Raw genomic sequence first — 17060 nt, forward strand, 5'->3', positions numbered from 1 at the left:
CTTTCCAGATCATTTATAAATATATTAAAAAGCACCAGTGCAAGTACAGATCCCTGAGGTCAGTACCAGAGATCTCAGTATCTTTTCCATTGAGAAAATAGACTATTTAATCCTACTCTGTTTCCTGTCTTTTAACCAGTTTGTAATCCTCCTATCCCATGACTAATTTTCTTCGAAGCCTCTCATGAGGGACTTTGTCAAACGCCTTCTGAAAATCCAAGTATACTATATCTACCGGTTCACCTTTATCCACATGTTTATTAACTCCTTCAAAAAAGTGAAGCAGATTTGTTAGGCAAGACTTCCCTTGGGTAAATCCAGGCTCACTGTGTCCCATTAAATTATCACTCAGAAGAAGTAGTAAGATGCTTCTGAATCACCTTCCAAAATGACCTAGAAAAGATCACACTAAATTTAAATTAAAAAAACAATATCTGAACACATCCTTCATAGTGGAAAAGGCATCAGGGCAGCTCCTGTAGACTCACCAGGGAGGAAACAAATCAAATCAGAAGAACGTCTGCTGTGGAGAATTATCTAAGGGCGGCTTACCTTGCATCTGCTGTTTTTGCAGTCAGCGGATCCGGGGGACCTTTGGAAATCCTTTTGTAGATGCCTTGTTTTCTCCCCGACATAAGCACATTCCAAGCAACTGCGCAGGCTGTGGGAGCGAGAACGCATTTTAGCCACTCCGAGAGCGATCGGTGTCACCGAGGAAGTCCAGCGCGGTCACCTTGCTTCCCCCTTTAGATGACTTTGATACCTTCCCTCACCGATTCAATAAAATAACTTTGAGATAAATCTGATGAGATTGTAACTAATAAAGTGGTTAGGGAAGGTGATTCTGAGTTTTGGAAAAGTGCGTCCTGTACCCAAGGATTTCATTCCCTGAAAACTCAGGAGGGGGAATAAATCCAGAGGTAAATACAAAGTGTGAATCTCCTGTGGCACAAACAACTGAGGGGAAATAGGGAAAACATGGGAGGCTGAAACCTTTTATTCAGTGTTTGACATATAGTAAGACCTGAAAAGAGAGCAGGGAATAAGACTAACATGAGAACTAACAGGGCCATGGAACAAACTCATAATTTAATAAATGTACCTAGCATTGCTGCATTAAAGCACCAGTGAGGAAAGCAAATACCAGCTCACAGTAAAGTGCCCAGACCCTGCTACTGGGGTTAATTCTCTTAGCACTACAAGTCTATGTTTTATAAATACATTTGTAGAAGCTCAGATTGCTTACCAGAGCTGCATCTGTACCAGAAGGAGGGAGTGCGATTATCCAGATGTGGCAGGAGTGATGTTCTGTTCCTCACTGCTCGATTATGAATTCTCCATCTGGGAGCCCGGGCTGTGATCTGCTGCTCTTTATATTTCTTCCTTACAAATCCCAGCAGTTTCACGACCAACTGGGAGCCTCTGCTGCTGAACGAGAGTTGAGTAACTGTAATTCCCTCCTGGGGTCTCTGAGTCTCTCTCTATCTCTTGTTTTGCATTTTTCCCCTTCATTCTTCTCCACGTTCTACTTTCTTTCTCTCTCCCTTTTCCTTTCCTATTCTTTACCTTCTTGCTGCTTTTATTCTCTCTTTCTTATCTCCCGCATCCTGGTTTCTGCTCTGCTCTGCTTAGCTTTCCTGTAGCCATGGACCAGATTACATTCCAAGGGCAGTTCTGATCTTCCACATGAGGTAAAACCGTGCCCTACACCTCAGTTTGCCTTCACAGCTCAGGTCTTGTGCTACCGCATGTCCTACACCCAGGTCTGGAGCCTCTGCAACTCTAAGCCTAACCCTAACCCTCCCACCTCACCCAGCATCCACAGATAACTGGTGAAGGGGAGTCTGCTGCACCCCTAATCTCTGCATCATCAGAAAGGTGGAAGTCCATCCTGAATAAGCTGGTGCACAGGAGCCATGACTGCATCCAGGGTCTTATGCATCTGCAGCCTGCCTTTCACACTCTACTGAAAATCCCCCCATCCCCTTGCTACCCCTCTCCGTAAGTTATAGCAGGACAAACCTGCTTCCTTCTGCGACCCCCACTCTTAGGGATTCCTTTACTGCCAGGTGCTGCAAGTGTGCACTGCACTGGATTCCTATTGCTCACGCCATTTTCATGCTAATGCCACTGCCTGCAATAAAAGAATCAGGAACAGCACCTCTCCCACCCTCCTTGTTTGTCACTGAGATATGGGCTGAGGTGTTGCGCATCCCTGCCGAGTGGGTGCAGCGACTGGGCCTGTTCACCTCGAGCTGTCTTCGACCAGTTCCGGTCTCACCGCTGCTGCCAGCTCCCGGCATCCCCTATGCTCCCCATGCTGCTCCCTGGCTTCCTCCACACCGCAGGCCTCACAGCGGAGCTCCCGTCGGGGCTCTGCATCTTCAGCAGCCTTGGCCCTGCACCTAGGCGCGCACGGACGACGTCACTCCCTTTAAAGGGACCAGCACGGGAAACCCGGCTCAGCCGCCAACCGCTGACGTCACATGAGACTTCCTATAAATAGCGAGGCCATGTCCCTAGGACCTCGCCTTAGCAATCAGGTCGACACCGTTGTGTAGTAAACTTGCCCAATCCTGTTCCAAGTATCTCCTTATTCCAATGTCTCATTGTTTCAGCGTCTCCTTTGGAACGTGTCTCCTCGTTCCAGCGTTCCCTTGTTCCTGAGTCTCCGTGTGTTCCTGTATCCTCACTCAGGTAGGACCTCCTCAGACTGATCTCTGGTACTGACCTCTGCCTGCCTGACCATTGTCTTGACTGCTGCCTGAAACTGACCACTGCCTGCTTGACCATTCTCTTATCTGCCGCCTGGAACTGACCACTTCCTGCCTGACCATTCTCTTGTCTGCTGCCTGAAACTGACCACTGCCTGCCTGACCATTCTCCTGCCTGCTGGCTGGAACAGACCCTCGCTTGTCTTGACTACATTTAGACTGACCTTGGTATTGACCCCTGCTTTGACCATTCTGGATTGATACTCTTGTCAATGACCCTTGCGCTTCATTCAGACACTCTTCTGGCCTACCGTGACTACCAGACTAACCTGCCTGGAATCCACCCGCGGCCTTCACCTGACTAGACCCGCAGGCACTGCCTTCCTCGCCCAGAGACCTTTCCTGAACTGTTTCCTCTCTGAGGTCTCCAGGGCTTCCAGTTCGGATCTGGTCCATCCTCTCTGCATCAGCCCTGAGCCCTTGCTTGTGGTGGGCACTAGAGATGTGAATCGTGTCCTCGATCGTCTTAACGATCGATTTCGGCTGGGAGGGGGAGGGAATCATATCGTCGCCGTTTGGGTTTTTAAAATATCATTAAAATCGTTAAAATCGTGAACCGGCACACTAAAACACCCTAAAACCCACCCCGACCCTTTAAAATAAATCCCCCACCCTCCCGAACCCCCCCAAAATGCCTTAAATTACCTGGGGGTCCAGCGGGGGTCCGGAACGACCTCCTGCAATCGAATCGTGTTGTCTTCAGCCGGCGCCATTTTGCGCCATTTTGCGCCGTTCCCTTTTGATCCCAGTTACCGATATCCCTTGTTCGATGTAATGCATTCATTTATGCTTTCTCGTTTCACTGTAAACCGATCTGATATGTTCTTTTGCACATGAATGTCGGTATATAAAAGTTCCAAACAAATAAATAAATAATAAATAGCATAGTCAATCAAGGCGAAGGACAGGGCACGGAGAAGGCAGGTGTAGTCAGACAAGGCAGAGGTCAGGGCGCGAAGAAGGCAGGCATAGTCAGGCATAGCAGAGGTCCAAGCTCGGAGAGAGTCAATGGCGTGGTCAGGCGGCATAGAGGTCGAAGTTCTAGAAGCAGTCCGAAGAAAAGACACAGGAACTTGAGGAAACACCTGGAGGCAACAGAGAACGACGGGCCCAGCAGCCTCAGCGCGCCGTGGGCCCTTTAATTCTGGGAGGGGGGCGTGCGCGCGTGCCTTAGGAACCCGGAAGAAAAGCCTGCCAGCGGCGGCATATCTGCTGCGAGGCAGAGCGGCGAGAGGAGCAGCAGCAGCACAGTCTCCACCGCACTACAATGCCAAGGGCCGCAGGCAGGGCCGCCGTGAGGAGGACAGCGCAGGAGGCTGTGGCCGGCTGACGTAATAGTAAATATGTATAGGTTAATTTATATTTCAATGTTAAGTTGTCCAATTTTCATTTCCCCCTACTATATGATATGCAAATAGTGCTTCTAACTACCCAGTGTCCCTCCTTTTCTTACCGCTCCCTTAAGCGAAGTGTCTTGTATCATAGCCAGGAGTCCATATTATCTCTGCATGTCTCCTTCTGGTCTTAGGCCCACTTCAGCATGATTTGATTTGTCTCCCTCTGGTCACATCGGCGGCTGGGCTGCTTACATCTGCTTTGAGTTGGATCTGGCTATTTGGTCGAATGCCCAAGTTGTCTGCATTGCTTGGATATGCTGGGGCTGACTGCTTGCCCAGATATGTTGGGGCTGAACATTTACCCAAAAATCAGGCCTCTAGTCTCACTCTTTTATGGTGCTGACCTATGCAATCAAGGATCAAGATTGCATGTCTTTCATCTCATTGGTTGGATCTGATTGCATGTCTTTCATGCAATGAACAGCAAGGAGTAAGTGGGTCTTGTTTCATTGGTTGGAGCCTGAAAACAAACCTCATTCCCTTAAATGTCCAGGCGTCTGGGTTATTTGGGTCAAGAGAGACCAAAATGGTTCATAACAACATCACATGCTGTTTACCTCTTCTCCCATATGATCAGGGGTGGAAGAAGCATCTCAATGTGAGGCCTTTCCTCATTGCTTGTTTCTTCTCTCAAAATACATATGATGATGCTTATATGTTACTTCTTATTCTGCAACACTCATCAGTTGATCGATATCTGGCAAGCTGAGCCTTTTGGGCTCACCTCCAATCGTGTCTTCATTCTCGTTGATACTTGCCAAGTTTGAAAAAGGCTTCTGTTTGCCTTGCTAGTGCAGGGTCCACTTGCTCTGCAACTGACTGTTAGTTACAACTCTTACTTCTAAGTGTTGTGAAATATTTCTTTCAGCAAAAAGCCCAAGTGCTGGAAAAGGTCTCTAGGCCCCATTTTTCTGGTTATTGAATGTATTCAAATGCCCATCCTTTTTAATGTCCATAGTATACCCTGGCAGAAATTTAAACTGTTTGAGTTTAAATGTCCATTATTCCATGTAGTCTGTGGTATTCTATGGCAGGCCAAAAATAAAAATGTTCATATGAGAGGTTTCTTAGAGACAAATATGGCATTCTCCAGGAGCTTATCCTAACTTCCTATCACAAATCTTATATGTAATTCTCCACCCATGCTCTAACCATAACAAGGGAAGTGATCAACCTGATAGGTTTTAGCTGAGGGGGAGGGTATGTGAAGGGGCACACAGGAGAAACCCCCAGAACATATTACAAGACTAATTACAGAGATCTAGCCCAGTCCATCTTAAACCTAATCCTGCAGGGAATTCTAGTCCTGGGCGGAAGTCCCTGGGGAATGAGTATAACTAGCCAGGCCCAGGTGGAAAGAAGGAAGCCTAGAGAAAGAGAACACTGCTGAAATGTAAGTTGTATTACTTCATTTGTTTCTTGAACGTTGAAAATACCAGAGCTGCTTTTGTTTCTTGTCACCAATAAAGAATTGTATAAAAGATTTCACAAGAGTCCAGCTTGGGTTTGTTCTCTGGCTACCCCAACACTCCTCACAGTGCCACAGTTCACTTTTTCAGATCATTTACGAATAAGTTAAAGCGCACAAGTCCCAGTACTGATTCCTGTGGTATTCCACTAACCAAACCTTCTCCATTTGGAAAACTGACCATTTAGTACTTCCCTCTGTTTCTGACCTTTTAACCGGTTCCCAAGCCACAAAAGAACACTGCCTCATATCACGTGGCTCTGGATTTCCTGAGGGGGCCTTTGTCATATGCCTCCTAGTAGTCCAAATTAACTATGACAACCAGCTGATCTTAGCTGCAAGCTTACGTACCCCTCCAAAAATTCTAAAAGATTGGTAAGACAAGATTTCCCTTGCTAAACCATTAAGCCATGTCTATTTATATGACCAGTAATTTTGTTTTTAAGATTAGCTTCTACCATTTTGTTGGGCACCGATGTCTGGCTCACCAGTCTATAGTTTCCTGGATCAACCCTGGAGCCCTTTTTAAAATTAGGCATCACATTGGCCACTTTACAGTCTTCAGAAGTCATAGCTGTTTTAATTCCATGTCTTAATTTTTTTAGAACTCTGGGGTGGATACAAATCTGATCCCAGTAATATGTTACTCTTTTGCTTGTCAGTCTGCTCTATTACTGCCTCCATTGTCATAGGTATTCGTTTTGGTTGCTCAGAATCTCCGCCATCAAACAATATTTTAGGTGCGGATATGTTCCCAGCATCCTCTTCTGTAAAGACTGAGGCAAAAAACGAATTCCATTTTTATCCTATTTCCTTGTCCTCCTTGAGCACCCCTTGTGCCCTTTAAGTCATTAAGCAACCCAACTTACTAATTCACAAGGTTTTTGGCTTTGAGTGTACTTGAAATGTTTTTGTGCTTGATATTCAAACAATAGCTGGATAAGTTAGTTCGCTGGATAAGAGTTATCTTGCTAGCTTTAGAGCTACTATTTGTCAGGTCTAACTTGTCCAGCAAACTTAACCAGATAAGTCCAAGGATCAGCACTTATTTGGCTAAGTTAACGGGGTAAAGTAGCTCTCTCCTAATTCTCCCAAATTCCACCCACCACCAAGATAAGTCGCTACCATTCAGTTAGCAGCTCAAATTTCAGAGGACTCTGCCTCCCTGTTAACTTCTTATGGGGTTGGCTTTTATCAGTGGGAACTATTTGAACTAACCAAAAAGACTGAAGTAACTGAAATTATTAGTAAACTAAAGCATAAACCCCCTTGGCTGGAAAAACCCAGATAATGAACCCAAAGCACACAATAATAGTTCAGACCTTATTTGCAAAACTCTCCAACGTTAAAAAAAAAATCTGAGCCTTCAGGACTCCTTATGTGTGTGTGTGGGGGGGGGAGGGGGGGGGGGGAGGAGGGGAAAGCTTAACTTCAAGGCCCTTTAGCTTTGTGAGGAAGTATATAAGAAACTCCCTTTGAACACCTTAAGGGACTGGCCACAGGTATCTGGCGCAATCTTCTTTAAGATAGAAAACAGAGAGTAAGGCTAAATGATACATTTTCCCAATGGAGGAAGGTGAATAGCAGAGTGCCCCAGGGATCTGTTCTGGGACTGATGTTCTTTAATATATTTATAAACTACCTGGAAATGGGAATAAGTGAGATGTTAAAATTTGCCAATGATGCAAAATTATTCAAAGTTGTTGAATCACAACAAGAGGACCTTATAAAACTGGGGTACTGGGCAGTGGGCATGAAAATGGTAAATTAAATTTAATGTGCAAAACTGCAAAGTGATGCATTTAGAGAAGAGTAACCCAAATTATGTTTACACAATGCAAGTTTCTACATTAGGAACCACAGTATTTTCCACCCTTTTGATCAGGGTGGAAGATACTGTGGAGAGTTGCAGCAGTGCTAGTAAATTTTTTTGTCTCTGTCTGGACACCAGTGATGTAAGTACTGTGCACACTAACGGGCCGATACAGTACAGTGCGCTCCGACGGAGCGCACTGTTAACCCACCATTGGTCGTGCATTTTCCCTTACCCCTTATTCAGTAAGGGGTGGAAAACACGCGTCCAACCCGCGGCACCTAATAGGGCCGTCAACATGCAAATGCATGTTGACGGCCCTATTAGGTATTCCCACATGATTCAGTAAGTAAAATGTGCAGCCAAGCCGCACATTTTACTTTCAGAAATTAGCGCCTACCCAAAGGTAGGCGCTAATTTCTTCGGGCACCGGGAAAGTGCACAGAAAAGCAGTAAAAACTGCTTTTCTGTGCACCCTCCGACTTAATATCATGGCGATATTAAGTCGGAGGTCCTGAAGAGTAAAAAAAGTAAAAAAAAAATTTAAAAAAAATTTGAAGTCGGCCGGTGCTCTCCCGCGGACTTTACTGAATCGGCCCGAAGAGATTGAAGAATTTTACCTGGTTACCAGTTTCTAGTTTAGCAATGTTTAAAAATATTTAACAGTTCTTTTGTGTATGAAATCTGTCAACACTAGTGCACAACACATGCACACTGTACTATCTGTGTGTGTGTGTGTATGTGAGACAGAAATCTCTTCACACAAACAGTAAGGCAGTACAGGAAAATGTGGCCACCTCAGAGAGTAGCAATCTATCACTTAGCACTTCTTCCCCCATCACAATATACCAAAGCCATGTTGCCCGCAAAGAACCATCAGCCATGGCACAGGCCACAGCTAAAGTAGCTGGCAAGAGAGACGTTCAGCCCACCCAGCACCAATGTCTCTGACACACTATCTCTCGGATCCCATCTAGGATATGGATAAAAATGTGCTGTCATTTTGGGTACACAAGTCTTCAGTCTGGCCAGACCTAGTGAAGGAGGCTCAGCAATATCTTTCCTACTCATAAGAACATAAGAACATAAGAAATTAACATGCTGGGTCAGACCAAGGGTCCATCAAGCCCAGCATCCTGTTTCCAACAGTGGCCAATCCAGGCTACAAGAACCTGGCAATTACCCAAACACTAAGAAGATCCCAGGCTACTGATGCAATTAATAGCAGTGGCTATTCCCTAAGTAAACTTGATTAATAGCAGGTAATGGACTTCTCCTCCAAGAACTTATCCAAACCTTTTTTGAACCCAGCTACACTAACTGCACTAACCACAACCTCTGGCAACAAATTCCAGAGTTTTATTGTGCGTTGAGTGAAAAAGAATTTTCTCCAATTAGTCTTAAATGTGTTACTTGCTAACTTCATGGAATGCCCCCTAGTCCTTCTATTATTCGAAAGTGTAAATAACCGAGTCACATCTACTCGTTCAAGTCCTCTCATGATTTTAAACACCTCTATGATATCCCCCCTCAGCCGTCTCTTCTCCAAGCTGAAAAGCCCTAACCTCTTCAGCCTTTCCTCATAGGGGAGCTGTTCCATCCCCTTTATCACCAATCTGCAGTGAATCTGACTTCTCAACTGCAGAGGACATCATGAGCCTTCATTGTTCAAGTCTGGCACCAAAGTCAATGGAAAAGCTGTCCTTTATGAAAATCAATCTGTCTTTGCTTGGGTTTTCAGAATTCCCATTCAAAATGGAAGATGACTCAAAGTACCTCAAAAGCCTTTTGCCTACCTTCCATGCCTCAGATATACCACCTTAAGGGTGGGAACGTGGGCCCATGTGTACGCGGTTCCTGGCACGGGGGCCCATGTGTACATGGTTCCTGGCGCGCACATGGATGCACCGATTTAATAACATACATGCACTGTGCAAGGGGGAAAATTTTAGTACATGTGCGCAGCAAAGCGAAAGGGCATTTCCCCAGTTCCCTCCCAGTCCACTCCAGTAAACAAGCAGGCTGGGAGGGAATTTTCTAAACCCCCTACCTATCCTGCCTGCCTTTTCCCCTATCCACCCCAACCCCTAATACCCTGCTAACTTCCCTTTTTTGTTGCTGTGCAACTTACCTGCTCTCTAGAGCAGCAGTAAGTTGCACGGGTCTGGTGTTCCCAATGTACGCGGCAATGGGACGGTGCCTTAATGGTGCTGTTCTGACCCACCCATGCCATGTCCAGACCCCACCTCTAGCCTGCCCCTTTTTTGGCAGGTCTTCTGTGCGTACTGGGAGATACACACATGGCAGCGGGCCTTTGAAAAGTAGGAGATTCACGCAAGGCCTGGCCACGTGCATATCTCCCGGTATACACACCCGTAGGTCTTTTGAAATTGGGCCATTAGGGGTCTTGCTTTCCTCACTCTACTTACCTGCTATTGTTCTTCTACCACCTTAAGGGGTAGATTTTCAAAAAGCGCGCCTTCGCGTACTTTTGTTGGCGCATCAGGCGCAAACAAAAGTAAGCTGGATTTTAGTAGATACGCGCGAGATAGAGTTAATCAACATAATACAAGCTCATGTGAGATATACAGACTACCATGAAGGTACCGCGATATGAATAAAGTGGTCCATTGTGTGATTAATTAATCCCTGAGGAAGCCTAAACTTAAAGGCGAAATGAAGACGTCTGTCATTGGATAAATAACGTTGAAAAGAGTCCTGGTTTAATGAGAGCAATACATTTAAATGTGGTATTAATGTTGATATTGAAACATGTGGACAAATATGTATAAAAAATAGTTCTAGTCCAATGAGTGTGAATATACTTGAATATTATATTAATACTAATGTTGTTGTATACATATTGAGACATTGAATGTATTAATTGAAAATTTATGTAGAGTGTTTCTTGGTGTAGAAATGTTTTTAAATGATGGGATGGATGTGTGTGTGGAGTGAATGGGTTAGTTTAGTTTTTAATATGTCTATGTAGGTATGTGCTGTGAACTTTAATAAATGGTTGTACATTATATGACTATGTGGTCTTACTGTGGTGTGATATAGTTACATGGTCTGGGTGAGGCATGAGTGTTTTGGTGCATGGACAACAGATGTACAAGTAAATATTTACACACCTGGGCACACACCCAGGTCCACTGCCACTTACTTTTGCTATGGTGGAGGTTTAACTTTAAAAAATACAAGCACAGCTCTTTCTACTGGATTTAAAGGTTCTGGGGTAACTGGGGAAGTGCAAGATATTAAATCAGGTGGATTTAGAGGACCTAGCTCTTAACTGGTTGAACTGGTAGATTAACTGGTGAAACTGGAAATGGTGTGGACGCGTGCCCTTATAAAATTCCTCAACTTACATGGTGGAAATGGGATTTGTGTGCCTAGACACACACCCACTTAAACGTAGGTGCACATATGCTTACGAGTTATAGAAATACCATGTCCCTGGGTGTGTGCTGATGCACACATGTCAATATGCACCTGTACACCATCTGAAAGAATGTCTAAACAGTCATCCTTCTCTTATGAAAGCTAGAGAGGAATATGGACTGCTTCTTGCAACTTCCTATACTTTGCGATGGAAGTGGCTCATCATCACATTGATCAAGACAAAGACAACAGGCTAGTTTACAAAAATACTTCACTGTGATTTCTCTTGTATGTCATTTCCTTGCCAATGTGTCCTGACACAGATCTGACAAGGTAGTGAAGTCACACAGGCATACGCAGGTTTCTAAATTTATCAGTTATACTTTTTTTCTCAGCAACAAACAGCCATAGACTTCAAAAAGCCAAAGAAATGAATGGAAACATTAACAAGCAGGATGAATAATATATTTAATTCATGGGGCCCCGTCCATTCATTTGTGTACTTACAATTGAAACAAATTAGGTCTCATTTGTTACATTATTTCATTCATTCCAAACAAATGTACATCCTTCTTTCTTATCATGTCATCAGAGGTTAAAACTATATGATCCATTCAGGATGATAATATCCATTAATATTATAAGTGTGAATTCTGGAAAAACTATTTAACGTCTACTGAACAATACTGGTATTTTAGCCTACTGATTAGACCACAAATGTCTGAGCATTGACTCAAATCTCACTGCAATCACTCACTCTCTGTTATCAATACAAATCTCTTAACCTCCCAGGTAGATTGTTACAATCTCCTTTATCTCATTTAATGTTATATAATTTCATACAACTTTATAAAAAAATTAAAAACATTAAAATACTTGAATGTTCAATTTCATACAGTCCCACATAGGAGGCTTGTGAATAAAATGAGAAGCTTGGGAGTGAGTGCCAAGATGGTGGCATGGATTACAAACTGGTTGATGGACAGAAGACCGCATGTGATGGTAAATGGAACCTACTCTGAAGAAAGAATGGTGTTAAGTGGAGTGCCACAGGGATCGGTGTTGGGACTGATCCTGTTCAATATCATTATGAGGGATATTGCAGAAGGGAAAGAAGGGAAAGTTTGTCTTTTTGTGGCTGAATCTCATATTTGCAACAGAGTGGACACGCCATAAGGAGTAGAGAGAATGAGATGTGATTTAAGGAAGCTTGAACAATGGTCGAAGATTTGGCAGCTGGGATTCAATGCCAAAGTGCAGAGTCATGCATCTGGGGTGCGGCAATCCAAAAGAGCTGTATGTCTTGTGGGATGAAGGGCTGTTATGCATGGAGCAAGAGAGGGTCCTTGGGGTGATAGTACCTAGCGATCTGAAGACAGCGAAGCAATCTGACAAGACAATAACTAAAGCCAGAAGAATGTTGGGATGCATAGAGAGAGGAATATCCAGCAAGAAAAAGGAAGTGATAGTCCCCTTGTACAGGTCCTTGGTGAGTCCTCAGCTGAAGTATTGTGTTCAGTTCTGGAAACCATATCTCAAAAGGGACAGAGTGAGGATGGAGGCAGTCCAGAGAAGGACAACCAAAATGGTGGGGGTGTCTCCATCAAATGACTTATGAGGAGAGATTGAATAACCTAAACATGTATACCCTGGAGGAGAGGAAGTGCAGGGGAGATAGGATACAGACTTTCAGATACCTTAAAGGTTTTAATGATGCACATTCAACAAACCTTTTCTATTAGAAATCAGTAGAACTAGGGGTCATGTCATGAAACTCCAGGGAGGACGACTCAGAACGAACGTCAGGAAATATTTCTTCACGGAAAGGGTGGTGGATGCCTAAATTGCCTTTCCTGAGGAGATGGTGAAGACAAAATCAGTGAAAGACTTCAAAGGGGCACGGGATAAACACTGAGGATCCCTAAAGGCTAGAGGATGCAAATGAGGAAAAGAGCACATGGGGATAACTTGCTGGTGTGGTGGTTACTATCCTTAACCACCAAGCCTTCATACTGTTTATGCAATTCATTATTGCTCTCTGCTTTAATGGCAGGTGAAAAGAGGAAAAGGACAATTAATTTCCACAGTAACCAACAACGACATTAATTTTATGGTCTGGAAAAACAAATAAGCATGGGGCTAACTTTCTCATGCGGCCGTTACTACCCTTATCCAATAAGCCTTTTACTTGTGTTTTAACTCCAACATTGCTCTCTGCTTCAATGGTAAGAGTTAAAGGGGATTTGGACTCAGTCACAAACCAGCAAGGCCCCTGACTTTAACGGTTTGGGAAAATAATATGGGGGGTAACTTGCAAATCAGATGGAACTCCCTGATGATACCTTTATGGGGGAGACCTATATGGCATGGCTGGATAGACCATTTGGTCCTTTTCTGTTGTCATTTCTATGTTTCTATATATCTCTGTTTCTATGTTGCTGTTGGGTAGCAGTCCAGAGGCCTGTGGTTAGTATTCTGTACTGAAAAGAGCAAGACCTGGGTTTCATACCTTGGGTTAGCCACTAAAGTTGTGTTCACATCCCCTTAAGAAGTGTTGAACTGAGTACTTAAAAAAAAAAGAAAGCTGAGTACTATTATAAAAAGTTCTAAAAAGAGCTGCATTCTGATTTCCAGCTGCAGAAAGTCATTTGACATTTATTTATTGGAGAATATGAAAGATAACATTGAAAATACTGAGGATCAATTTTGGTTGTCTAAAAAGAGCCACAAGTGTAGATGTGTGAAGAGAGGTCAAGCCTGACAGATCCTGAATAAGAGTCAGTGAGGACAAAGTAAAGTCATTTATCTCACAGGGAATGATAAATAGTACAAAAGCTTCTCAGTTATTTGATCCTATCAAGTATAATCATCGCCATTACCCTGGAACGGATCTGTTTGGTTTTCACACCATAGATTATGGGATTCAACATGGGAGGCACAAGGAGATAAACATTGGCCATTATTACATGAAAATAAAGAGGAATATTTTGACCAAACCTATGTGTTAATAGTGTAAAGAGAGCCAGGATGTAAAATGTTAGGATGACACCAACATGGGAACCGCAGGTGCTGAAGGCTTTCAGGCGCGCTGCCCAGGTTGGAAGCCTGAAGACCACCCTCAGAATCATGACATAAGAAAAGATAACAAAAGTCAAATCAAACCCCATAACCATAATAGAGACAGTTAGTCCATATATAGCACTGATTAGTGTATCTGCACAGGCAAGCTTTGCCACTGCAAAATACCCACAATAGGAAAACAAGATCACCCTGTTGGAACAGAATGGAAGCCTGATCAGAAGAAAACAATATGGGATTGCTAACAGCACACCTCTGATTAATATCACCAGTCCTAGCTTTATTATGATTGAATTGGATAGGATATTTGAGTGTCTCAAAGGGTTGCAGATTGCCACATAGCGATCAAAGGCCATTGCCAAGATAACCCCTGACTCTATGATGAAGAAACAGTGGAGAATAAACAGCTGGATCAGACAGGAGTCAAAATAGATTTCATTGGAATGGAACCAAAATATGGCCAACATTTTAGGTGATACAGAATTAGATAACACCAGATCAGTGACAGCCAGCATGGAAAGGAAGTAATACATGGGTTCATGAAGGCTCCTCTCAGTTTTTATAATGTACAGAATAATGCAGTTTCCAATCCAAGCCATGATGTACATCCCACAAACTGGGATAGAGATCCAGATGTGCGCAGCTTCCAGCCCTGGGATTCCAATGAGGATAAATGCTGATGGGTGACTGTGACTGCTATTCATAGAGGACATGATGTCCAGCTGTCTTCAATATCCCATACAGTATCCGGTCACTTTTCTCCCCTGGAAAGAAGAAATATGTGACAGAGCTGAGAAATAAACATGGCTATGTGAAATCCTGTGTCTTGCTTGCTGCAAGCATGTGAGCTACAGTCCCTCTCTATCTCTGGGTTTCTGGTTGCTTCTTTTCAGTAAAGTCGCCACAGGTTGTACTTTATCTGAACACAGGTTTATTACGACGGCACTTTTAAGCTGTTGCTACAAGCACTCAGGCAGCCAATTCACAAAATACTGGCAAAGAAAAATAAACTGTTCAGGCATCAACCAGCTACTCTCCCTATCAGCTGCTCAGTGTCTCGCTAGATAGCTGGATAAGTCCTACTTCTCTGGCTATGGAACACTGAACGTGCTGCGAATGTGATGCTCAGTGATATTAATTCCATTATAATAATAAACCTTTAAACAGGTACTTCATGTAAAATTGAGGAACTGGAAAAAGCTTCAGGGAAGCTCACGTAGGCTCACTAGGGGGAAGGCAAATCAAATCCAGAGACCCCTTCCTGATTGTTAGTGAAGCTTGCAATGAATTTCCCGGTGGCTGCTCATTACCTTGCATCTGCTCTTCTTGCAGTCAGCGAATCAGGGGAACATGTGAAAATCTTTTGGTAGATGCGTTATTTATTCATTGATGTAAAAACACCCGAAAGCACATCTCTTTTCAATCAGACCTGCAAAAAGAGAGCAAGGAATACTTTATTTATTTATTTATTTAATATATATTTCTATACCGGACTTCACGAATAAAATTCACATCAGGCCGGTTTACATGAAACTTGGGATTAACAAGTGTAACCAAACAAGAAGGCCGAAGCAAGCAAAGTTACATTTAACAAGGGCATTGAACTTGGGGGCTATAGTAGCCAGGAAGTAGGCAGATCGGAAATTAACAACATATAAATAATATGAGACGGGTTAAGAGATTAATGAACGTCCCATTCCTTGGGCTGAGTCCGACGTGCTGAGTCCGACGTGAAAAATTTGACTTAGGGGAAGGCTTGGAGGAAAAGCCACGTCTTAAGTTTAAGACTAACATGAGACTAATAGACTAACATGAGAGCTAACAGGGCCATGGAACAAACTCATAATTTAATAAATGTACCTAGCATTGCTGCATTAAAGCACCAGTGAGGAAAGCAAATACCACCTCACAGTAAAGAGCCCACTGCCCAGACCCTGTTACTGGGGTTAATTTCCCCAGCATTGCAAGTCGGTATTTTATAGAAGATCCAATATTCTTACTAGAGCTGAACGTAGACCAGAAGAGAATGCGATTATCCAGATGTGGCAGGAGTGATGTTCTGTTCTTCACTGCTGGATTATGAATTCTCCATCTGGGAGTCCGGTCTGTGATCTGCTGCTCTTTATATTTCTTCCTTACAAATCCCAGCAGTTTCATAACCTGCAGGGAGTCTCAGCAGCAGAACGAGGTTTGAGTCACTGTAATTACCTGCTCATGTTTTGCATTTTTCTCCTTCGTTCTTCTCCTTTTCCATTCAATTCCTACTCTTCTCTACCGCCTTGTTGTTTTTATTCTCTCTTCTTTTCTCCTATGTCCTTTCTACTTTTTTCTTTTCACAATTTCTCTCTGCCTCTTCCTTCTTCCTCTGCTTCATACCTCAGTCATTCTTGTCTCTCTTGCTCTGTCCTCTGTGCCAGATCACAAATGTAGGACTTGAAAAGTCAAGACCACCATCAGTCCCAAATAGGAACCTTTATTTTTCTCTTTGATGAGAATCACCATTGACTTCCTCCCTTTTCTGAACCTTCCATCTTGTACTATTCTGTCTCCTTCCTGTCCTTTTATCCATGCTCCTCCTCTAATTCCATTCCTTACCCCACTTTCTCTCTCTCTCTGATTTCCTTTCCCTCTTCCTTGAATTCCTGGGCCTTTACGAATCCCAATGAGGGGCTGATCTGACACTGAGAGGAAAACCTTCAATAGTCTGTTGTGAGAGAAATATTTGCAAGCCCTGGTGATGCTTCCTAATTCAGTGATTGACTTGAACTGTTCACATGATCTTAATGACGCCCTCCAAAGAGGTGTATTATAGAGCTTAGAGTTATATGAAAGGCACAGTAAAATACTGTACAAACAATAAATACTAATACAGCAAGACCCCTAACGGCCCAATTTCAAAAGACCTACGGGTGTGTATACCGGGAGATATACACGTGGCCGGGCCTTACGTGTATCTCCCACTTTTCAAAGGCCCGCTGCCATGTGTGTATCTCCCAGTACGCACAGAAGACCTGCCGAAAAAGGGGCAGGCTAGAGGTGGGGTCTGGACATGGCATGGGTGGGTCAGAACAGCACCATTAAGGCACCGTCCCATTGCCGCGTACATTGGGAACACCAGACCCGTGCAACTTACTGCTGCTCTAGAG

General features: G+C 43.7%; 1 protein-coding gene across 1 annotated transcript; it reads right to left on the reverse strand.

The window, feature by feature from the left end:
• Nucleotides 1-13266: 13266 nt before the first annotated feature.
• On the reverse strand, nucleotides 13267-14627 carry LOC115091665 (olfactory receptor 52R1-like). Its single transcript, XM_029601828.1, has 2 exons — nucleotides 13716-14627; nucleotides 13267-13332 (listed from the first exon to the last, which is right to left on the reverse strand). The coding sequence occupies exons 1-2, from the start codon at nucleotides 14625-14627 to the stop codon at nucleotides 13267-13269; spliced, it is 978 nt and encodes a 325-aa protein (XP_029457688.1).
• Nucleotides 14628-17060: the final 2433 nt, after the last annotated feature.

This window comes from Rhinatrema bivittatum, chromosome 5 (assembly GCF_901001135.1).
Source record: "Rhinatrema bivittatum chromosome 5, aRhiBiv1.1, whole genome shotgun sequence".
Classification (NCBI taxonomy): Eukaryota; Metazoa; Chordata; class Amphibia; order Gymnophiona; family Rhinatrematidae; genus Rhinatrema; species Rhinatrema bivittatum.

Coding starts and splice junctions, on each gene's coding strand:
- LOC115091665 (XM_029601828.1), bottom strand. CDS start 14,627: ATGTCCTCTATGAATAGCAGTCACAGTCACCCATCAGCATTTATCCTC. Junction 13,333..13,715: donor CCAAACAGATCCGTTCCAGG/GTAATGGCGATG, acceptor TATGAAACCCAG/GTCTTGCTCTTTTCAGTACA.